This window comes from Lepisosteus platostomus, chromosome 12 (assembly GCF_059453375.1).
Source record: "Lepisosteus platostomus isolate fLepPlt1 chromosome 12, fLepPlt1.hap1, whole genome shotgun sequence".
NCBI classification, from domain to species: Eukaryota; Metazoa; Chordata; class Actinopteri; order Semionotiformes; family Lepisosteidae; genus Lepisosteus; species Lepisosteus platostomus.
This window is the reverse complement of record NC_142622.1, coordinates 22,831,418-22,856,288: the sequence shown is the minus strand read 5'-3', so window position 1 is coordinate 22,856,288 and position 24,871 is coordinate 22,831,418. Positions and strand designations below refer to the sequence as shown.

Sequence of the window (24,871 nt, the reverse complement as noted above, 5' to 3'; positions counted from 1 at the left end):
AGCGTTGCCACAGTCAAGATTTGTCATCTGCAGTCAGTAAAAAAAAACCATAGCTTTGTTGGTAATTCAAGTTTAAATGTTTGGGACCTGCTCCTGAAATATTTGTTGTAAAGTGAACATTGGAAGCAGTCGGTGTTAAAAAGTTCAGTTCTAAATAGCTTTACAGGGGTTAGCGCATTTTGCATTTTAAAAGCCACTGTTGGTTTGTTGAAATCGTGGACAACAACTGGGTGTAACACATAGGTCACATTTGTGTGAGTAGAACTGCAGTTTTTCTGTTCTAGAGAATTTTAAAGTGAAGGGCTTTTAAGAAGGTGAACGGAACCTACTAGAGATCATTTTTAAAACTCTGTAACTCCACTGATCATTTAGTTATTATTCAATAAATGAAAAAACCTGTGTCTACTTGATACGGTTGAATACCCTCAAAATGTGGTCAGAAATTTTAATCTAGTTACATTTTCCATGCAGAATCTCTCTCTATATATAAATGACGTGGATTTCTTTTTAAAAAAGAAAGATTTATCTGAAGCATTAATATAGTTTTTCTGGCGTGCTGTTCAGGGTGAATCCTGGCTTGTGCCCATTGCTTGCTGGGATAGGCTCCTGCTCCCCCGTGACCCTGAATTGGATAAAGCAGTTAGAAAATTGGATGGGTAGATTACATACAGTAGGATGTTCAGTCCTATTACTTCCATAATAATATTATAATATAGTATTTTGTATTACAGCCATATTACTCCTCCTGCTAAAATATCGAGTTAACACAAAGGACCCACCTATACATTCTGTACTATTTCAGTGTGTATTCTTATCTGTTGCTACATATTCCCCACAAATTCATATGCCTTGCTTTTTCAAGAAATTAGGAAAGCGATGAGGCTTCAGTGTAGGATTTAACTTTCCCACTTCCTGTTGCTAAGTTGTAACCGACAGTCTTCATAACAATTAGTCAGTCATTGGAGTCAGAAGAAAAAAAGGTTCTGCGTTGCTTTCTGGGCAAGCCCACGTAAGTAAAGATAGAGATTTGCCCAGGAGACTTCGAATGGTCGGTGGATGTACAGGTATTCACCCACGAATGCCATTCAACCAATGCAACTGGGTTCCGAGGCTCAGAGGCTCAAAACCACCGAGAGGGGTGGTCTGCCTGTTGGGGCGTAGTACCTGCCTGGTGTTTTTTTTTTAAAACGGTGCCAACAGAGGGCCAAGCTGTCCCTGTAGCACACGGTTTCTCCTCGCCCTCCTGTGTTCGGCACCGATCGCACACGCTGCCTGCTGGCCGCCCGCATCCGTGCCCCTTCACGGCCTGTGGCTGCCAGGGTCTCCTCCGCGCGCCGCGGCAGCAGAGACGGGGAAGACGCTCGTGAACGAGCAGCCTGCCTGACTGCAGGGCAGAGACCCTCGCCATCCCAGCCCCCGTCATTAAAACAATCAGCTCAGCAAAGTGCAGGGCATGAACAATAATTAATTCAGCCTCCTCGAAGTACAGCAAGCCGACTGCCCTAATTAAAATACTCGCGGGTAGGCAGGGTATCATAAACGGAGGCTTCTTTGACTTATCGATCATTTTTAGTCCTGTCCAAACACAGAACTGATAATTGATTTTGATAGATTACGGAACGGCAGTGCCGAAGAAGAGCCTATGATCTTTCTAGTGTGAACCTCCTGATGCAAATCCCTTCCACGTCCAGGGAGATGTTCCGCGTATTCCACAAATCTTTCTATAGAAAAGGTTTTTTGTTCTGGGAGGTTGTTCGTACTAGGGCATCAACTGAGGCAATAACAGAATTCTCAAACAAATACACAGATTTATATATATATAGGGCATCTCGGGCCTGTGCTTAAGCATAGAGGCCAACAAAGAAAGACGTCAGAGTTTTTTGCGAACAGTTCGGTTTGAGTAAAGTTCTTTGGTCAAAGGGACAACAGCTGTGCCCTATGTATGAGAGTAACCTTCCAGTTACTGTGTGAGTCCTGCTCCACACCTACTACTGCTGCTGTGTTATTTTACAAATACATTTAAAATATATTGTACATTTGTGATTTCTTCTGATGTCTTCATTCCTTATAGAAGCATGAAGCACTACACGCTACATGCTGCATGTACCTAATACTAAGAACAAATATCTGATACTGAAATGAAAATGTAACAATTGAAAGATCCAACTTTTTTAACAAGATTAATTTTGAAATTCTTTTTATTCTTGAGATTAGAACACAAGAAGTACATTATAACATGTTTGAACAAAAAAATACTTGCAAGCCAATTCTGTGTTAAGACATGCATTTTATGAGTTTGCCTCCTGAGATGTTAAATATTGTTAGGTTGTAGTCATATTTATTATATATGAATAACAGCAATTTTACTTTGTTCAAAATGTTTATCTTTGAGTTGTTTTTCGTGATGTTTCCTATTTTTTTTACATATTAATAACATATACAAAACATTTTAAATTATACTTGAATAAAATATACAAAGCCAAAATCTTTAAACATGCAAACATGTTTTTAGTGACTTTTTTAGGATAAAGTTGATCGAAAGATAAATGGAGAATATGTTATTTTTTGTAATGATTATTAAAGATGACATAAATATATTAGTACATATTATTTTATTAATACCCCTTTATTATTACTTGTAAGGACTTACTGTATAAGTACTTCTAAGTAAAATCTTGAGGAGTCTTAATGCTATGTAGCATTTTTAAATGATGAAATCAGTCATTAAAGATGCACAGCATGATCCAATAATCCAATATGGGTTTTTGATGGAAAAAGAGTCATACTTGGAGATAATTTGTATTACAAGTAAAGGTTGATTACACGCTGAAAAGTTGGAAAAAGAAAAAAACATTTCAGCTGTAGAGGCTTCTTCTGGTGAACTGAAATGTGGTGTTTCTTCTTTTCAGCTGGGAATTAATATTTTCTCGTTCCTTTTCAACACACGCTGAAGCAGTTACACACTCAAACTATTTTTATTCCATAAGAATTAGTAACAGTCCGAAAGTTATAATGTTAACTTGCAGTTATAACACAATTTTTTCCTGTTTAAATTTCCACATGAAATGAGCCCATGCGTCTCTTTTTGGTGATTCTTTTCTTTTTTATTAGATTTAGTCAATATAGTTATTATTATAATTTAGTGTTTCAGCAGGTGTTATACACTACAATAACCTTGTGTGCAATTAAGAGTTTTCATGTGAGATTTCACTCACACCAAACCTTCTGGGATTTCAGCTTTTGGAATGTGCAGATTCTGGATTGATGTCAAATGGAAACCTACTGCAGTATCTTCTCTTTGACAACTTGGAGTTTGACATGAAAATCCCAAATCATTGCTGAATGATCTTACTAATTCTGACTTGGCCACTCATAGCTTTTCACTGACTCTTTCGAAAACATGGGATTATTTCTAATATGTGCTGTAATGTACAATAAAAGCCAGGGGGAAGCACACAGTGGATGTTAAAAACACTGAAATAAATTAACATTTTCAAAAATATAGATTGACATTAGATCATCGTGAAATCAGTGAGCTGTATTTTTCAAGATGTCGAAAATGTCGTGTCAATTTGCAAATTTAAGAATTAAATTAAATTTAATTTAATTCAATTTATGGGATGAAATGGTATTTCAATTTATTTTCAAACTTCTCAAATCCTAAGAAGAAATGGGTTTGTTCAGAACACTCATATTTTTATATAAGCTCTATGAGTTAAGGAATTGTTTACGAGAGGCATTTGAAAGTGTTAAGCCCTGTTTCTGAGGCGGGTAAGACATTCAGGCTTCATAAACACCCTTGAAGAGAAAATGTTGCCGTAGCTTTCTCCTAATGAACAGAGACTTCACTCGCTCATTGTGAAGAGCTGCCTTTGTGCTCGATAACCCTGTGGCTAGTTATTGGTCATGGTCAGGCCCCCTGCTGTAAATGGTGAGGTCCTCGTTCCTCGAATGAAATAAATAAAGATTAATGGCATTACAGTACAGTTGCAGACAGTCTTACTTTTCACTGCCGAATTGCACAGCCTCACACCAGAGCCTTTTTATTCCGAAGTGTAAGAAATAAAAAAAAAACAACCAAATGTATCCTTTCAGCCGTTCATTTTATAGTTCATACAATTCCATGAGGGAAGCTTTTCCAGATTTGTAAAGCATCACAAAAGCAACTCCTCTGACTAGCCTTATCCCTCCCGTTCCGAAATTCTTTTCACCTTTCGGAGACATCTGGAACTTAAGTTGTATTCATTTCATCATATGACTTTCTCCTGTGACAAATATACTGCCTGGTTTGTTTTTCGCTCAACACTTGGGGCACGGGATTGGAATTTTTTTTTTGTCCCCATTTTCCCCAAAAATGCCTTTTCTTGCTGGATTGAACGGAAAAAGAAGCGTCGGTCCGGCCTAGCCCAACCGCCCCGATGGTTCGACAGACCGTGAAATGAATTTCTCTCCTCTTGCAAAAAACTGAAAGTTTTGCCCTTCAGTGGCAGGGAGAGGCAAGTAACCTCCTCCCTAGAAAGTGAGGTCTTGGAGATCTTTCCGGATGAAAAACACTGTATAAATGCAAAGCCTTGTTATTATTTCAGTGTAACTTGATTCTTGGAGTGATAACGCAGCTATTGAATTAATGAGCGTGAGGAGTATAATGGCCCTCTCTCCTGAATTACACAAGTGTGTGGAGCACCATTCTCCCTAGCTCTGTAACCCCTTATGTCGTGTTGCCTGCTCAGAGTTGAGAACTCAATTATATGTTGTCATATTTTTCTCCTTCGAACAGCAGTGGCACCGGAAGTGCACCCAGATCATTTTTATTTTATTTTAATAAGGTCAGTAATAATCACGGGAGGCAGCTGAGTAGAAAATGATCCCCAAAGGGATATTAAAAGGCGAGATATGGAAACCCCAGAGGTATCATGTGATGACCCCGTAGTTTCAGAAATAATTTTATCACGCAGCCCGGCCTGTCTCCTGAGACCAGCTTCAGCACGCGCCGCGCTGATTCTCATTGTCAGCGGCTAGCGCTAATAAAATTGTTTTTCCTGCGGGCTAGCATGTTAGGAAATTAATTTTATCTAATTATACCAATGGCACTGTAGCCTTTCACATTGTAATTAAAATCTGACCTGCCAGCTTCTTGTTTAATTCCTTGCAGAGGAAGGGGAATGGAGAGATACGCGCTTGTACCCCCCCTCATCCTCACTTTTCTTTTTTTTTACACCCTCCCTTTCCATCTTTAGAGGACGGTGCAGAAAAATGCCAAATACGTCTGTTTAGCCAGCAAAAACTGCCCAGTGGACAAGAGGAGACGCAACCGGTGCCAGTACTGCCGTTTTCAGAAGTGTCTGAGTGTGGGAATGGTGAAGGAAGGTAAGGCTGTTCTCCCCCTGTCCGCACGCCAGGGTCCAGCCAGGCCGATTGACAGGCAAGCCTCAGGAGGCGTAGGCCTCAGATGTTGCCCCTGCCCAACTAACCCAAAGAGTTTTATTTAAAGTCGTTGTCTATCATTGATTGAGTATCGGCTGCGCCTCCCGACCTGACTAACAGACTCACTCACACACTCAAGATCAAATGGTAATATTAAATAATAAAAAAATATCCAGCATTAGCTTTTTTGTGAAAGTTGAACCTTTTTTCCCTTAGGTTTACTTTAAACGTATTATACATTACCAATGGTGTCAATTTGGTTGTTTAAATTGTGTTTAAAAAGTAACAGAACATTACATTACGAATTGGGAACTGAGGGAATGAAAGCTAGGGGAGTGAAAAAAGTTTTTTGGAAGAGTCAATGAATATTCGGACAATGTTCTGCATTTCGTTCTAGTGATCCCCAAATAAGAAACAGTTTTAGAGAGCAGATTTTGCTGTCCAGCTATACAGTATATCCCTCTCTGGAGCCATCCAGCTACTTTACTAATCCTCTTCGCTCCTGAGAGATTGAGCGTTGTTAACAGAGGCAACTTTGGAACTTTGAAGTTGTTTGCAGAAGGACCGGCAGAGATGAACCCGCTTGATCGCCGTGCTTCAGAGCGGTTCTTCAAGGCTGCCCTTCCCATACGGCAGCGCAGCCCTGGTCTGTCGCAGCCCGCGCTAGACAGGTCCCACCAGCGCCAGTCGCCTTGCGCTCAAATGTGGTCAGTCAGAAGGCTCTGCCATTAGCACTGTGATACCCTTTAAACCCATGGAAGTGGAATTTCCTGTGCAGAGTAATTAGCTTCCCAAAGCGGTAATCACTTGCAGCAGGATTATTAATGACTGAACCTATTTTTTTGTCACAAGCCGGAGAGCCGGGCTGGCAGTGTGTAATTTGCTGAATATTACGCGCTGATGTCTGGAGACACGGCAGAGCGAGCTGTGAGCCGCGCCAGCTGAAGTCGTTAATGTAGAGACGCGATCGCAGGAGAGCTGCTCCGTGCTCCCACTACAACAGGGGCTCTCCCGGCATTCAGGCCAGAGCCCGGGGATGGCTAATCTGTGAAGTTTGATTTAATAATAATAATGATAATAATTAATTAACTTTATTTTATATAGCGCCTTTAAAGGTGGCTTCTCAAAGCGCTTTACAGAATGACAGCAACAACAATAAAAAAAAAAATACACAAAATAAGCAGGGTGAGAATAAACAGTTAGAGGAGACAGTAGATGGGGGTGCTGAATACGGTAGGAGCAGAGGGGAAAAGAGCAGAACCAGTGAACTAAAGGCTCTTCTAAAGAAGAGGGTTTTGAGTCTGGATTTGAAGGAGTTTCGAGCAGGTGACTCTGTGATATCCTTGGGGAGGGAGTTCCAGAGCTTGGGGGCAGAACAGGAGAAGGACCCGTCACCAGAATTAGAAGAGCTAAGGTTGTGAGGTGGGGAGTAGGGCGATAATAGCTCAGACAGGTACTGAGGTGTCAAGCCATATAGGTGAGCATGAGGATTTCGAAGAAGATTTGAGGTTTTTGAAAGATTTCCTCAAATTTTGAGTTTGCACATTATTTTCTCCCCTTGCATATTTCTCTTCCTGATTGCAACCTTGGGGGGGAGGGGAACTGCAGAAAACTGCAGGAATCTGAGTAGTTTTTCTGTGCTTTGCAGTTTGAAAACCCAAAGTGCACAGTTCTGCCCCCTGCTGGTCAGCAATTGTTGGGATAACACACTACAACACAGAATATAATAAATAAAAGCACTGTGAAGTTTACGAAGCAGTGGTTGACATTTGCTCGTTCTTGCTCTTGCTGACGACAGTGTCGTCGTGAGCCGAGAGAATCACGAGGGCATTTTCTTAAAGATCCCAGTGAATCAGCTTCTATATCACGACAGCCTCTCTCCTCTATACCAGGCTCCCTTCATGATTGTTAATGAATCAGAGGACAAGCGCATTTTTCTTACTGCGTTTGATATGTAACGGAAGAAATACCCTCCAGCACCTGGAATTTCCAGAAACTGCAAAATCCGTTTGGTGTCCGACATTAGGCTGTGAATATCGGTTGGTAACCTGTGATTAATCACTGAGATTCAATATAAACCCAAAGGCGGATAAAATCTTATATATCGGCTTGGGCCACCAGACACAATTGGAAAGTAGATTCCACCCACAGCAAAGACAGACGGGCTGGTTGTGTCATTGTGAAAACCGCAGTGATTAGAAAAATGTGAGGAGACTATAGCAGCGGTTAGCGAGCCAGCACACTAATTACAGGAGCTGCTGTGCCTCATGGTTCGATAGCGAGTGGGCACCTGTGAGCGCAGTCAGATATCACATGCCATTTCTGTGCCACGCTTATTCAACCACTTGTGTACTGTTTACAAAACTGACCTTCAGCAACAGCCAATTCCAATGGCAAAGTTTTCCCCTTTTGATTGTTAGATGATCTTCCGCGTCAAACCGGAGGAGGGAAAACTCAACTGTTCCGTATGCATGCGTCCGATTGATTGCCTTTTTGCACTTTCCACGCAACAGTTAGTCACAGCGAGGGACCCCTCAGCCAGGAACCCTGGATGTTAACTGCATTGGAGTGCAGTGGGAGCTGGTGCTCATCCGTGTTTCCCCTCTCCTCTCTCCTCCGCAGTGGTCCGGACCGACAACCTGAAAGGGAGAAGAGGTCGCCTGCCCTCCAAACCAAAGAGCCCGCTGCAGTCTGAGCCCTCGCCGCCCTCCCCTCCACTCAGCCTCCTCCATGCCTTAGTGCGAGCACTCACAGAGTCCACACCCAGAGAGCTTGACTACAGCCAGGTGAGCTGTCAGTGCACCTGTGTAGGTGCATGTGTGTGTGTGTGTGTGCAGGTGTGTGAGTGCATTCCTGTGTAATTGTGTGTGTGTGTATGCACGTATGTGAGTGCATTCCTGTGTAGGTGTAGGTGTACGTGTGTGTGTGTGAGTGAGTGCATTCCTGTGTACGTGCATGTGTGTGTGTGCATTTCCTCACCTTTGTGTATGTGTATGTGTGTGTGTATATATGTGAGTGCATGCCTGGGTACATGCATGTGCACACCTGTGTGTATGTGTGTGAACATACACGTGTGTTAGCATTAATGCAAGTGCATGCCTGTGTACGTGCATGTGTGTGTGTGCATGTGTGCACCTGTGTGTACGTGTGTGTTGCGCATGTGTGTGTGCATGTGCGCGCCTGTGTGTATGTGTGTGTGCACATACACATGTGTTTGTATGTGTACACGGGTGTGAGTGCATGCCTGTGTATGTGCATGTGTGTATATGAGTGTCCACACACACGTGTGTGTTTGGATGTATATGCAACACTGAGAAGATGCTGGTTTGAGAGATTTTCATATAAAAATTTAGCTTGTCACTTATTCTATGGGCTTAAATTTAATTGTAGATACCAGTGTCTAAATTCAGATGGAAGGGGATCCCTTAAAATACTTAAAATGCAAGATTAGTGTCCAGTACACCTACAAAGACTTCTGTTTCTATGTAATGCCGCTTGATTGGCTGTTTAGAAAACACTTGCTCTAAATTCAACCAATCAAAGCTTGGTTTTCAAGTCCTGGGTACCCCCCTGTCCCTTCACAAATTTTACACCTTTTACACATTATCTGAAGAATTCAACCTTTCTTAGCACATACTGATCTGAATGAAGGTGTTTGCTTTGGCACAGTCAATGCATTGTCTCATACATGAAGAAAAACATTGACACTTTTTCAAGACTAATAAGTCCCTCTGTATCAATCTTTAAAATTTCACTTGGAATATATCTTTTTTATTGATCTGAATAAAGCTCTAATTGAAATAATTTGCCCCCTGTAGCCTTCCTGATGGTCCCCAAATGAAAAACATATTTAAAGAAAGCTACAGTAGCAGAAAAAGTAGATGTAATAAAAATAAAGAACACAAATGGTTAACACAAATATGTTTAAGTGTTATGTGTGTATATGCTTGTACAAATACCCAGCAGTTTTTATAGAAGTTAAAAAATCACGTTCCCTCCTTTTGCCAACATTTTTAATGGGTCATATTGCTGAAGAATTTCATACCAAATTAAATTTACTGCTTTGTTTGCACAATTACAACAGAAGGAAAATTGTGCTGAAACTTCATAAGAAAGGTTTAGAATCTTTTCAGGGCAGGAGCACACCACTCCTAGAGTGCCAGAAGGGTTCTTTTTTGCCTTCCACCTGAGCCCTTAATTACCTAATTAAACTCGTTATTTGCTTAATTGGGCCAGCTAAAGCATTTCTTTGTTCTTAATAAACTGGAGCTTTTGGAGAGGCTGTTAAAACCTGCTGGACAGCAAGCCCCTGAGGACTGGAGTCAGGCAGGCCTGTCGTATTGACCTCAGAGACGAGCGTCCTCAAAGACAGACGTGATTCTGTCACGCCGCATGCTTTTGGGTTTCCTGTTATTGAAAGCCAGACAGGAAGTCGCCCCGGTGCTGGCCGGTGTGTGAGCAAGGCCCTCGGTTTCTCCCCTCAGTTCAGTGCCACTGACCAGCCCACGGCCTCCACCGATGCCCAGAATATCCAGCAGTTCTACCGCCTGCTCACCAGCTCTATGGAGGTCACGCGCAGCTGGGCCGACCGCCTGCCGGGCTTCTCCGAGCTGCCGCGGGACGACCAGAACCTGCTCATCGACTCCGCCTTCCTGGAGCTCTTCGTGCTGCGGCTCGCCAACAGGTGAGACCCCCTCCACCGAGGCGAAGCGAGTGGCTGTGTCCACCCCCTGGATGAGAAGCCGGGTCTGGTGGTTTGCTGTTTTGTCCCGGTTGTATCGCCTTTGCGCCAAGGGGGCCGATTTGAAGACTGGCGGGGCAATGCGGGGGGGAGGGAACAAAGGCGGAGGTGAAAGTTCTCGACGGTTAGGGCTACATTTTACTGCCTCTTCTGAGTGCAGCCATGCGGGACAGTCCAGATGAGAATTAATTCCAGCAGCCTGAATTCCAGCACTGAGCTACGTGAGGGGTAGCTGGTGTGATACGTGCAGCAGTCTAGCAGGTGAAGTGGGGAACGATTCTGACAAAATTAGGGGTGACTATTATGCCCGAGTATTAATCGACAACGTTGATCACTTTGTAGTTTACTCCCTTACAACAGACTATTATAATTCAGTTATTCTGCACTTACAGCTCCTATTTCAAAGCATGCAATGGCTTTTAGTGAAATTACTCCTATCATTAACACATATTCTACCGCCACTCAATATATTAATAATCACTCATTACTGAGAAGGTGCAGATTGTCGCATTCTTGCAAAATGAAGACTTTTCGGCTGCTGCGTAAGAAATAGATGATTCATTTTATTAATGATATTCAGCCCTGACCTCCCCCGTAGCAAACTCTCCTGCCACCTCCCAGTATTCAGAAACACGCTTACTCTGTCCTGCTCTGCAATCTGCACGGTGTTTGATGACAACCCACTTCATTAAAGCTGTCGCACAAATTGATTCACAGGCGTTGATTCTTTCTGTTTTTATTTACTTTTGCAAGCCTGGAGGCTGATGCCACCGCTGCCCTCTCAAAGAATCCTGGGCCCTGTTTGCGTGCTTGCATGCAAGCACTGTTGTGACAGCACGCCACTTGATTCCATTTTGAATCCTGAAATACGTTCATCTCCTGATGCCAGGTGTTCAGGTGTCTGTATGAGGGAACGGCGGCGAGCTGAAAAAAGGCGCTCACCGCACCCTCTTAGAGGATGCACTGGTAAAATGATGAGCAGTGAGCTGAAGAAATTGATCTGTTTATCCCTTAAAGATCTGTGATGTCCCAAGGCTTTTTTTTTGGTATGTGTATGTGTGTGTGTGTGTCGGCAGTTAAATTACCGCTCGGCGGTAGGGGATGAGGAGTGTGAAGGGGGTCTTTCTCTCCCGCTGTGCTCCTCTGCGGTCAATCAATAAAAAAAAATACCTGCGGAGTGTGAGAGTGCTAGCCAGTGCCTGGTGCTTGTTGCCATAGCATCGTGCTGACCGCACAGAGAATCTGGCTGGTTGAGTTTATTGGGAGGTATCAAGGCAACAGCGGCAGAGCCCAGCTCTGAACCGCAGGCTCTTTCCCCTTTGTGCGCGGAAGTGGGATCTCACAATGAACAGCAGGACCGCAAGCTAGGGCGGTCTGGAATGGGGGCTGAGCAGGGCTGTCTAGCCTTCTGCAGGGAAGGCCTTCAGTGTCAAAGCACAGAGCCCCCTTTCCTTCCTTCACAACTTCAGTGCAATCTGAAGGTTCCCTTAACTCCAGGGCCAAAACAGACCAAAGAGGAGATCTGTATGTTTAATTGATTTTGTCATTCCATGTTAAGACTAGGAGTATCTTCATTGTCTCCCCTATTCTTGAACACGTTCTTGTTCATTTGGGAGGATTTATATTCAGACAATAACTCCCACTGTTGGCAGGTGTTTAGCTTTGCTCGTTTGGAGTAGGAGCAATGCACAAGCAGGGTGCCCATATATGTACACGTCCAAACAAACACATCAGACAGGAACGTGGGACTTGTATTCACCAAACCATCACAGGCCTGAGTACAGAGGGCCGGTGAAACACATCACTGCACTGCAGGTGGTGTTAAACTTTTTTTGGAACACAGCAAGGACAATTCCCCAAACTATATTTCAGGGAACGATATCCAGAGCGACGCACCTCGCTCAGCGTACCGTGTGCGCCGGCTTATAGGAAGCACAGAGTACTGCCTGCTCCACAGCAAGCAGCTCTGGAAGACGCCCCTGTGGCAGTGGGTTGACAGGTGCGTCTCTCGACGAGGCGCGCGATCTGAGAAGCGCTCAGCCGGCCTAATCCTCCGAAGCAGCGTGTTCCCGAGCTGCGGGAGGAAGAGCCGGGTGTCCGCGGGCCATGTGACCGGGTTAGCAGCAGGTGTGTGAGGGGCTGCAGGTGGGAGGTGACAGTGGAGCCCTGCTGAGGGGCCGTGGGCTGAGGAACGCTGACTCACGCTCTCTCAGCACACCGCGTCTTCAACCAGGCCCTGTCTCTGCACCCACAAACAGCAAGCAAGCAGGGGGAAGGCAGCAACCCCCCCCCCCTCCACTGCTGCTGGCACGGCTCATTTTTCACATTGCTTGCTCTGTCTTTCCAAACGTGAAACAAGTAATTATGCAATTTGACATCTAGCTAAATAGTTCTTTTCATTTTACCTCACATTTACCAAAATGAATGGAACGATTGCCTTAAAATTCCCACAGACATCTCTCACCAGTAAGACATCTTTATTTTGTAAAATCTAGCCACTTTTGTCAATTAACTAACAAAGCTCAGGACAGGACTGGATTTCTGAAGTCCTTCTGACAGCTGCCTTCCTGATGCAGTTACATTCTGAGAGAACCCTCCTGAAATGTTTTCCTTTATGTACAGAAACGTCTTATTCAGGCAAGAACTTCCAGACAGTGCTTGTCAACAAGCCACGCCTGTTGAATTTTTCAGTGGTGCCATTATAACGCTACAGTCAATACAGTCATACTGCTAACAGACCTATGTGGAAGTGCTTTTACATTTGGGAACGGGAGGCATTGCTTTACACAAAGGCTTGTAGGAGTATGGAACAAACCATGATGCTGAAGCTGATGCCGTGGCTTCTTTCAAGGAAGACTAGAAGAGGTCCTTGAATCAATTAGCTGCTAATTATTAAATGGGCTTGATGGGCTGAATGCCCTCCTCCTGTTGATAACTGTTCTTATGATCTTAACCACATTTAAGTGAATCACATCTTGTAAATACATTTGTCACAGGTGGCTCATTCAGATTCTGGAAAACAAAAAACACATTGCTTACATCATATTTCCGCAACTACTTTTTCCAAGGGGGCTCTCAGAATATTTTCTCTCCAGGTCTGCAACTGTGTCTCATTTCCTTGGTGTGAACTGTAAGCTCATACAAAGAACGCAGTCAGACAGCACCCTGCTGCTTCATGACACAAGAGATTCACACCTTCTTCATTGAAAAAATTAGCTCTCTGGATTACAAATCTTTAAGTTTTTTTTCCCCCCCTATTTCTTAAAAACAAACACAACAAATGAAATAAATAAGTAACCCTCTCCCTGCTGTGACGGACAGACACAGGCCTGTGCCCAGTGTTTCAGAGAGACTGCTTTAATTTCTTTTTACCGCAGCTACACAGAGCCAGTGTGCGCGTTTATTTTCTTCTGTGAGGATGATACCACAGCAGTTGATTTTCTTCCCCCCCCATTACTGTGGTGTTCTTCTCTGAGGAGAGTTCCTGCGGTGACGATGAAAGTGAGGCGCCGGTCTTTCAGATCTGTGATTCTGCCGCGCTGGCCCTTGTCTCTCTCCTCCCGCACGAGGACGATTTGCTCAACCGATTTCTCGCGATCAGCACCCACTGTTCATTCCTGGAGACTACCGTGTGGTTTGAAAATGTGGCGCAGAAAGCTCTGCAGATTGTCCTGACAGCGTCCAGTGCAGTGATACAGCTTCAAAGGTTTCAGTACAGCGGTGCGCTAGACTCACCAAGGGGGAAAGAATCGCCAAGCACCTTTGAAATGTCTAATCAGACATATAATCGAATCAGGAGCCTTTGTGCAACAGCAGTCTAAAATCTATTCTATTAAGATGTCACAAAGAGTTAAAAAAATAGTAATCTTATAAATAATTCTCCTGGAAGTCTGTGTGAAGTTAACTGCAGATCAGCAGATGAGCTATATATTTAGAAATTTTTCTCCTGACGGGTTCACTGGCCCGACTTAATCTCTGAACTTGCATGTAAGCTCAGGCCATTTCTGCCTTTTAATTTCCCAGTGATGCTTCCCTGCTCTCCAAGCACGGATCCCATGTCTTCCTAAAAGCCCCTCCAGTATTGAATATATCCTGTCTTACACTGTGCACCTCCAGGGCAGATGTCGACAAGCTTACATCCATTAGCCAACATTAATAAAGCACATGCTTTTCTGATTGCCTTACCCTGGGGGCAGGACCATAGCAAGGAAAATGAGCTTTTAATATTCCTGGTCACTTTCGGAACTTCCCCCTCCCTGCCTGGAGGTTAGGACAGCAGTATAAGGTGTTACAGGGGAGAGCCCAGAGTCACCGGACTCGGATACATGATTATGATCCCTGATCACCGTCTCATGTTCTGCACAAAGAATGTCAACCCATGCCTTCAAATACATGTTTCAGAGTCCCTCAATGTAGACGTAACAAAATGAAGGTTTCTTTTACCACATACTCATACTAGTCAATCAGTTAATAAGTTCACAGTAGATGACTAATAGTTTACGGGCAAGTACAGTCAGTGGATTGTGTAATGATATGGACTTTGTGTAATTGTGGGGGGTAGTACATTTACAGGGTTTTGGTGCTGTTGTGTGGATTGCTGTAGGAGAGGTGTGAAATGAGTAGATTTGGGAAGATATCTGTTCTGTAATGTTTACTTATAGCATTATATGTTTTGTAAATTTCTGTGTACGTAAAACATAGCTGGTTTGGTGCAAGGTTTTCAAGGTATAATGATTTCATATTATATTATAGAGAACACTCAGAAACCACCAGTTACCCCTCTCATCATTTGCCCCACTCACTCCTCAGGAGGCAGAACATTCTGATCTGATTTCCTGTCTCCTGCATCATAAGCACATTTTTCGCCATTTTTTTTGTTCCACAAGGTAAACAAGGTTATTGAGTATTCCTATCGTAGGTGCAATACTATTTAAGATGGTCGAGAGAGGAGCTAAATCAGTTTGCAACCCACAAAGGTACAAGCAGTAGTTAAGAAACGCTAACAAGTAGAAAGAATAAAAAAACATGAATTTTTGGCTGTTGAGGCTTCTTAAGATATAACCATAACCTTGCGCTAAGCAGACCTCACACCTGAAGTTTAGCGTAGAGCTAACCTCTCCTTGTTCCTTTGCTATTTAAAACTGCTTGTCCTATGTTCCTTAGTTCACATGACAAAACTGAGACAAACTGTGATCCTGTTGCCTACACATCTAATGCAGCCAACATTAAACATGTAAAACCTGAAATTCAAAACTTTATATGTTTGGGCATTGCTAAAATACTGAATTACTTGAATTGCAAAATCACAGCACTTTTACGCAGTGTGTGTACAAAAAGAATGAAGAGCATTTACAAAATGATGCACATATAAAAAGAAACTATGAAAACAGATTAAGAGTCTTAGGGTCCATATGTATCAGGATGTCAAACATAATGTCTCCAGACTTATATTCTGCTTTCTCGTCTTAGAATAAACATGACCTGCCGCTGCCTTTTCAAGTAATTTCAGGAATGTTTTAAAATGGTTTAATTTGGAAAACACAAGTTAATTACTTACATTTGTATCTTTGAAGTAAGCTTCTTTGCCAGTGTTTCTAATTTGTTGTTATTCTAATTGTTTCCTTGCTTGATGTTTCAGTGCAGTATTAACAGTAGGACCAGTGAGCCTACTGTATGTATTGGGAGCATGTGGCTCACATAGTATCTCCACAGGACTCTCTTTGTACCTGACTTTTTCTCACTCAAGAGTCAGCCTTGTGTTTCCAATGAAGAGGCAGAAATTAGTTAACATTTTGTATGACCAAAATACACGGAAACGGTCTGAAATGAAGTGATCCTTTACTCCATTTACTGTAAAGATGAGCGAGTGCAGCACATTCTGTGACAGCTGGTGTTTAACCAACAGATTCTCATTTCTGTGTTAAGAAAGGTTACAAAAAAGAGGAGGCCTTTGGAGCAATTGGTCCATTTAGTAGTTAGTAACTAAAAGGATCTCAATCAGTTGTTTCCTGAAAGAAGCCATAATATCGGCTTCAACAACATGGCAGGTTAGCTTGTTCCACACTCCCACAACCCTTTATGTAAAGGAGTGCCTCCTGTTCTTGGTTTAAATGCACTTTGACACACTTTCCTCTGGTTTGTGTTTCTGGACTGTTCATTCTGAACAAGTCCGCTGGGTTGATGTACTACAACTAACATTATTTTTAACAGTAGCAATTAACTCATATTTGTCAAGCAGCGATTGAGTAGGCTATCTTTTCAATGGGTGAAACGTTACATTAAAGTGCTCAGGAAACCCTGGACCACTGATGTCCATTTGCGTACTCTCCTGATCTAAATAACTTCAACCCCACAGTGCTAGCTGGTGTACTGTATATTGGGAGATACTTGGGAGATATTAAACTGGGATGATCACCTGTTTCTCTCTGCCTCTCCCTGCAGGTCAAACCTCTCAGAAGACAAGTTTATTTTCTGCAATGGGCTGGTGCTGCACCGATTCCAGTGCCTTCGTGGGTTTGGGGAGTGGCTGGACTCCATCAAAGCCTTTTCTTCAGACCTGCAGAGCCTTAACCTGGACATCTCTGCCTTTGCCTGTCTGGCAGCACTAGTCTTGTTAAGAGGTGAGTGACGTTAACTATCCTGCACCTGACTGGCCACCTACAGTCTTCCCTCTGGGCCACAAAGCATCCGGCTGCACTAAGTTATTTGCCTTTCCCTTCACAAAAAAAGAATACACTGGACCAACACATAAATAATGCATCACACAGCTTATATTCCCTTTCCCAAATGTTATATGTGAACAGGAAGAAAAATACATACAGTATAAAACATACTGCGGAGAGAAAGTCTATGATCATGTTTTTGGAGCCTTAATCAAGGGGCGACTGCTTAGGTTATTCAATTGTATGGGTCGTGCACACATGTAGCAAATGGAGTTCAGTATAACACGGTGGCAGGTGTCTGATGGTCTAAATGGTCTGTATTGCCTTTGTATCGCCGCTGCTAATAGTTAACATCGCAGAAACCCAACACAAACACAGAGCAGAGGAACTTGAGAACAAGTTATTTATTTAATAGGAAATTGGCGACTGGAAGGCAAGCCCTGTTGTGGAAGTCGGTTTTACTGGAATGTGTGACAAAATGTCTTGAGGACGTTCTTGGATCTGTCTGCTAATTATTCCTAAATAATTAATGCGAGGGGACAAATGGCCTACTCTGAGTCATAACCTTTTTCATATTCACCCCCCGATCTTGCGGAGATCTGGGCGAAGTTAAACACTTCCTACCGATGGGGCTTTTACTGCCTCGTCCGAGGTGTCTGTTGCAATCTCCCCGTCTCGTTATGTGTGGATAATTACATCTTGGAGGGCTGTGTCGCCGGGCGGGCGGATGAATATTCATCAGGCTGAGGGCTGAGAGCGAGCCAGCCGGAGCTCAGGGTGGCTGGGGGGTTGCGGATGGAGAGGGGCAGGGGGGGCAGTCAAGGCAGCCGCCCTATAATGATAGCTGACTGACTGGGCGGCGGGACCCAGAGCACAGCACATGGCCTCTCCCAGTGGGCGCCACACTGCAGTCGTTATCAGCACAACGCAGGGAGAGGCAGCTCTGCACAGCTGCTGGAACACGGCCTACATGTATGGGAGTTGAGGCAATGAAAGGGATTTTTTCTGACTGGTGGAAGCGCTGATCCAATGAGCAGGCACTCGTGAATCAATGGGCACCACAGTGGCATGATGGTCAAGCACTGCTGCACTGTTGCTCCAGTGACCTGGGTTTGATTCAGACCTATGTGGGTGGAGCTTGCATGTTCTCTCCATTTTCTCAAGGTCTTTCTATGGGTTTCCCCCACTTCCTAAAGACATGCATGGTGGATTTGCTAGTATATACTGTCCCCTTAGAGTTTCAACCCCATGATGAAGAGAGCTGGTCTCCCCACCTTGTTACCCCAAACCATGTGTGATGTGCTAACCATGTATCCTTACTGTCTCTCTCTTCTGTGCCCAGTACAGGGGGCATGGCGATTAGCAGGAAGTAGAAACAGGACTTGAATTAATAGACATGGGAGTTTCTAATGCAAGCAAGGTATCTTCAGGGGTGTTTTATTAGACTTCTCCGGGAAAGGAACTTTTGTTTACGACCGCTCATGCTGTTGCAGCCTCAAAATTTCAGTTCCGAAGGCAAAAACTTCAAAACCTTTTTCCCTATCCGAAGCTATCAAAGCTCAGAAAGTCATCACTTTGTGAGAAAATCAAAACAAAGGATAAACATCCATTTGTTCTCCTTAGCCTTGGTTACAGTGTAACCAGAACTGATTGCTGGGAATTACTCTAAAATGAACTGCAAGAAGGAAGGGGTCCATGACAAATAATGAATGAGTGAGCGAAGATTAGGATCGAAAATGATTAGGATTAGGATTAGTCAGAGGACCGCCATGCTCCTCCAGAGGAGACAGAGGGATGGGGGCTCTGGCAACTGCCTGGTGCCCTTGCAGCCCCACTCTGCTCTGGCATGAAGCGCAGGCCAGCTGGTCTCCTGCCGTACTCTCCCATGATTCTCCTTGAGCCCCCATCTCTCCCCAGCTGCCCCGCTGCAGCCGAGACCTTCTGCAGGTGCAGGCGGCACCACCTGCTCTGCAGCTCTGTTTAAACTCTGTAAAAACTGGGATTTAGCGCCGTCACTAAGCAAGCACTGTACTGCTTCATCCTTTTTCATGTCCGTGTATACTGAGAACTGGCAACAAGGGGAGCAAGAAACACAAGTACAGGATCACCAAAGAGAGATTGTTTTTAGTATGTGAGGTAAACAGCACTGTAGTGCTGCAGCACACAGCTCTTGACATGTTACAGACAAACATCTGCTGAGTTGAGATGTCACAGAGGTGTGTTCCAGGGGGAAAATAAACACACATTTAGATTTTTTTTCTCAAGAACCAAAACATATCCAAACAAATGGTGTGCCAAAAAAACAGATTTAAAAAAGAGAATGAAGAGTAGAATTTTAAATTTGATCATACCCTTACAAGTCAATAATTTACAGGTGCAGCATTTGAAGGGGATTTAGTAAAGCACATTTCTTCTGGAGGTGGGGAATTTAGTTCTGAATTTAATTCCATAGGTCTCGTGATATTTCACGTTTTCATTTTAAGAAAAGCAGTTTAGATAGAATGTTTGTCAAAATGTGGGCTGTGCTGTATTATTCCAATATGTTTTCTAACTAAACAAATCGAGACGCCGGCCTCGTTCAGACACTAAACTCAGCCTCTTCGCTCCAGATAAAAACTGGCCAGATCTTTTCATGAGTGCATCAAAACACAGTCGATTCAGATCACTCTATTGCTTGATTCAGATCTTTCTCTTTCTCTACCAAGAAATGCATTTCCTGCAAATGTCCTGTTGTCTGACAGACCAGCAGTGGAGTTTCTGGATCACTTTGGTCTGTCATTTTCTCCATGCTTTGTCCAAACCTCTGTATTTTTGTCATGCAACAGTTTTTTTTAGGTTCTCCACGGCACGAGGGCAATAACATTATATTCTAGAGTAATTATGGAAGATACAAAAATATAGTGGTGGGCCTGGGTGGTGCCACATGAAGGGGCCTCAGTTCAGGAATGGCTGATAGTGACTAAATGTGTTACTTTCATAACCGTTTTACTTTCAGTTAGCATCTTATCTTGTCCCCACTATTCACAGCCACCTACCACTTAACCAAACATTCTGCCTGTGGTTCATGGTCTTGATTTCCTGGACTTGGCTATAATTTTCGAGACCCGAGACTCTAAACTTCACCGCGGTCCATCTCTAGACGGACAGATTTTCAGTTTTGTTCGATATATTTTCTCTGCACTAAAGTGGATTCAGGGGCGCTGAGATGGAAGTTAGAGGGAGAGCACTCAAGTCTTGTTCAAACTAACACAAAAGTCAGTTCACCTCTCCCCCCCTCCTCCTCCTTGCAGCACTTTGCTGATCCTCAGAATTGACCGGGGGAAGCACACTTCACAAATGGGTCGCCGTGCTGTGCCGGCACTGATACCCCCTCCCCCTGTTTCTCGCCGTCGGCCGGGCGTATCGACTGGGCTAAAAGTGTCGAACAGGGAGAGGAAATTGATTAGATCCTGGGGAGGCGAAGAGCCTGTGCTGACAAAGACACAGCACGCCTGTGTTCTATAGTATCAGCACTTGAGGGGCCGGACATGTTGGTGTTGTCTGCCTTTTATTTTATATATACATCACTATTTATTAGTGGCGCACACACGAACAAAAACACTAGGGGGAACGGAGATCCCAAAGAGCCGTTTCAGCTGCGTGGAAGGTGGCCGCCCTCCTCCCCTTTGCAGCCCTCGGCGAGGTACAATCCCAGCGGCATTGCTGGGGGAGGGGAGGGGAGGGAGAGCTGCAGGTGAGGGATATCGATCCACACCGGGTTCGCTGAATTAATAATATTTGCCATGGCTATCGAGCAAAGAGCAGCGGCTCGGAAAACTGAGAGAACTGGGGGACGGCTTCCCCTTTCCGACAGAACAGGCAGGGAGTGCGCTGGCGCGGTGGAGCAGTCTCCTGCCACCGAGCGCCGATCGATCCACCCGGCCTTTAAAATGAGGGGGCGCCTGGGCGCAAGTTGGCATGCCTCCCAGTTTCGGTGCCCTGGAGGTCAGGCACGCACGTGCCAAGGCCCTCAGAGGTGCGCTTTGATCGTTTCCGCCCAGAACAGCGGCGTCCTAGCAGTGGCAGCTTGACCTGGTTTGTATTTCGTGATTCAAACAACACAAAAACATCTCCGTCAGACATTCAGTCGCGAAATTCTTCAGCTGAAACACTTTAAACCTTTCTGAATGAAAGACCCTCACCACGTACCCTTCCCTATCCTCACTGTAACCTTCACAGAACAAATTAGTAGCATACTAACGAGCTCATGGCCTAGTGTGACTGCTTCTATCTGACTCTTGTGTTGCCATGGTAAATTTAATTTGTAAACTGCATAATCACGTTTCACTGTTCTGAGTGGTATATAATCTCACTAATTGTCAAGCGCTCAGTACTTGTGTTTGTATTAACCTCTCTGAGCATGTGGTATCGGCATCGTGTGAGCTCTGTTAAAGTGGTCTCACTGCATTAAAAAAAAGGCCCCTCTATATGACTCCTTCCTGCTCCTTCCTTTCACTGCTTGAGTTCCATCTGCAGTGTATCCGAGATACCTTGTGGCACTGAACTAAAGTAATGGTTAATCATTTCTGTTTTTCTTAAAAATGCCCCCAAAAAACAGCAACAAATTAGCGCAAAGCAGGGCGTCTATCACAAGGCATGAACTCACACACTGCTGAGACAGGTAGGAGGAAGGTAGAGTGTTTTGCTCGATAGTTCGGAGTGGTTTGGTTTCCCTTTGAGTGCCAAATGGAATTTTTCCTGGCGAGGTAAGGAGGCTCCTTCAGTCCAGTGACATGATGTGCTGCGAGTCAGTGATTAAACTTGGAGTGTGTCGGGATTTATTTCAATACTGAATGAAGGCCAGGTGGAAGGCGGCAAAGTAATTTATTTCCCTATTTTCCCCTGAAAGCGCCAAGGGGGAACATTGTTAGAAAATGGGGAAAAATGCCAAGTTGTTGATCATGGGCTTTATTTTAATGAACTGTTCCATGCATGGAATATGAAACTAATGCACAGGTAAATAGCAAAATCTCCTTTACAATAAAATTGCCTTACCTATGCACATAAATCAATATATGGTCATCTTATTTGCAGTGGTGGGCTGAACTGAATCAGCTGCTTTCTTCTCTGCAGAAAGAGGACTTTGACAGAGCAGGGTTGTGATGAGCAGGTGGCAGGCTGTAAAAGCTTGTTGTGGACCCAGGGTTTTACTGTAGAAAAACAGGGAGTGGGGAACGAGTCTAGGACCGATCTGGATCCTTCGTGAAGTCCAGGCGCCACTACTAAGCTGGTGTCTCATGCGCGCACTCTCTTTCCTCTCGCCCCATTACAGAGCAGTGCCACGGGTTAAAGGAACCAAAGAAAGTGGAGGAGATGCAGAACAAGATCATCTGCTGCCTGAGGGACCACCTCAGTTTTGGGGCGGGGGGTGGCACCGGGGGCACAGGGGTGAGCAAAGGGCCAGCGTTGCTGACCAGGGTGCTGAACACAAGGGCAGAGCTGAGGTCCCAGCGCACCCAGGGGCTCCAGCGCATTTTCTACCTGAAGCTGGAAGACCTTGTGCCCCCACCCCCCGTCATCGACAAGTTCCTAGACACCCTGCCCTACTGAGGGGGCCGCCCTACACCCCAGCCCCTAGCCCGTCACCTGGCAGTACAACTTACTGGAGGCGGCCGGCCAGCGTCGAGAGCCCCCAGCGGCCTGCGCAGGCCCACAGACGCTACTAACGAGGAACCGGAGGAAAGAAGGAAGGAGTGCCCAGGACTCTCTTGATCTCCATTGCCGAGAAACTCACTGTTCCTGGACTGTTTCAGTTTTTCTTGCAGAACTTTGGGTTAAAAAAACAAAACAAACAAAGGCAAAAAAAAAAATGACCTGCTTTGCTGCTTTTGTATTTCCTTTCTCTGTGTTTTGGGAAGGGGAAAAAAATTGCTAACAAAAAAAAAAGGCACTTTTCTTGGGTGAAGCGGTCCTTTCGCGGGCGGCAGCGTTAACGTTCTGACTGTGGTTCGTCTGTAGTGATCTCCAGAAATGTCTCAGACCCGAGCCGTGGGCCAGCACTGTTAGAACTACATCTGTTATACAGTTGTAAGTAACAGAACGTCCCGAAATACGTTTTCTATTTTGGGCAAATGAAAATAAAAACAGTAGACATTTCATTATTTTAATAAAACGTAAAACTGTATGAAAATACAAATGCTGTTTTTTTGACAGACGCTTTTGGTGTATATCCTGTCTGAAGGGTGCATCTGAGGGTTGACAGTAAGTTTCAGATCAGAGTGGAGTAGGACACCTTTATTTTTTCTTACATAATGCATTAAATTAATGGAACACATTCACAACACACAAAGCAAACCGACAATGGCTCTCAGCTCCAGTACTCAAAGTGCAATTTTTCAAGTGCTATCTTAAAAATATATATATAAATAGAAAGGCCTCATTTCTTTTTCGAACTCTAATTTATTTTAATACTAAGACGTGAGGCGCAAGCCGAATTTAAGATTGAAAAGATGATAGCGGGAATAGCAAACCATTCGCACTAACTTTTGTCGACGAAGTTCCACAAACTTGAATTGCTGTAGTGATATAGGACAAAGGAACTGGGAGGAGTGTGGGAACGCCAAGAGAATGAGGCTTGAGCACTTAGTACTTTTATTGAAGACATCAGAGGAGAGGTGGTGGCTAATTCAGGATCAGAGAAGGCCGATTGATGAGGTGCTTCACTAGAATGGATCTTCTTCTAAATAGGGCTTGTACAAGGGTCTCTTTTGCAGAAAACAGCAAGGCTCTTAAGGGAGGTGCAGGATAGAGAGAGTTAGAAAAGATGCAGAAGGCTGAGATGATACATTCCGCGTTTGTACTTTTTTTGTATGTTTATACTGTTGATGCCATTTATTAATATGAGATAATTTGTTGCATAATGTCTTTATTTGTACAAAAAAAAAGATTATATGCATGGTATATTGTATTGGCTTTGCCTGTATTTATTGCAAATACTGCCAGCTCTGATCAGCTCTGTTTTTTTCTCAGAGCTATTGCAGGGCTTGTTCCCACACTGACTGAAAGTAAAAAAAAAATATGGCCGTGGTTTTAAAAAAAAATACAAACTAATATTTTGAAGTGTTTTTATCTGATAGCTTTTTTCAAACGTTGTGGTACGAGTTGTGCATTGTTTTTTGGGGAAAAAAAAGATTGGTTTTAAATGTCTCTTTAGTTTGTTTTAATTTTTCCTTTCCTTTGGTTCACTGGATTTTCTGTTCAGCACTTTGAAATCATAAAATAGTAATTATTATTTTGTCTGATAAAGTCTTGGCTGCATTTGTCTTTGTCAAGGGGAATATACTCCACCACACACAAACATACAGCTTTATATGAGGAAAACACGTGGGCTCTCCCAAAGTCCTGCACAGCCCTCAGTGTGTCCTGCTACTTTTGTGTAACCTAAATGATTGCTACTTAAGAAGAAGTATTGATTTATTGTGTTGCTTTAATAATAAGAATGATAAAACAGTTATTTTTATAAGAGGTGTTCAAGAAACCCAAACACAACAGTTTACAGTTTTCAGTCTTTGGACACCTAAACTATTCATAGTAGCTATATAAAGCAGCTAATTGATCTAAGGATCAATCTCGTCTAGCTCTTTTTTGAAAGACACTAGAGCATCAGCTTGAAAAACATGGTAGCTTGTTCCATTCTCCCACTACTCTTTGTGTAAAGAATTATTCCTCCCCCCCCCTTTCCTGATTGAAGTATCTCATCCTGCTCTTTCTTGAAAGAAACCATGGTATAAACCTCAACAACATGGCTGGGTAACATGTCCTATGCACACACACACAAATGAACCATGTATGTGCAAACTGACCACAGTAAACATTTGGAGGTCAGTACAGCAGGTGCTTTACCCTGCTTTTACCCTTCAAAGCTTTGGATCTTTGCAGGATCCATAAATGATGTTCGAAACACACTTTGCACTGGTCGTGACACATGGCAGGCGACCAGAGCATTGCGCTAGAAGAGCCAAGGCGGGCTGAGACCCAGTTCCCATAGAACAGTGCACAAGAGTGG

General features: G+C 43.8%; 1 protein-coding gene and 1 long non-coding RNA gene across 4 annotated transcripts in view; both read left to right on the top strand.

Moving 5' to 3' along the window:
- nr4a3 (nuclear receptor subfamily 4, group A, member 3) overlaps positions 1-24,111 on the top strand; it is a 42,698-nt gene extending 18,587 nt beyond the window's left edge. For all 3 annotated transcript variants that reach the window (XM_088601428.1, XM_088601427.1, XM_088601429.1), the window contains 5 exons: positions 5,238-5,367; positions 8,047-8,210; positions 9,909-10,108; positions 16,607-16,785; positions 22,139-24,111. In XM_088601428.1, coding sequence (XP_088457554.1) covers positions 5,238-5,367; positions 8,047-8,210; positions 9,909-10,108; positions 16,607-16,785; positions 22,139-22,416 — 951 coding nt within the window. In that variant the 3' untranslated portion in view covers positions 22,417-24,111. The remainder of the gene's footprint in view (positions 1-5,237; positions 5,368-8,046; positions 8,211-9,908; positions 10,109-16,606; positions 16,786-22,138) is intronic.
- On the top strand, positions 16,796-18,349 carry LOC148651309 (uncharacterized). Its single transcript, XR_015925717.1, has 2 exons — positions 16,796-17,010; positions 17,044-18,349. It is a non-coding gene; the product is annotated as an uncharacterized LOC148651309 (long non-coding RNA).
- Positions 24,112-24,871: the final 760 nt, after the last annotated feature.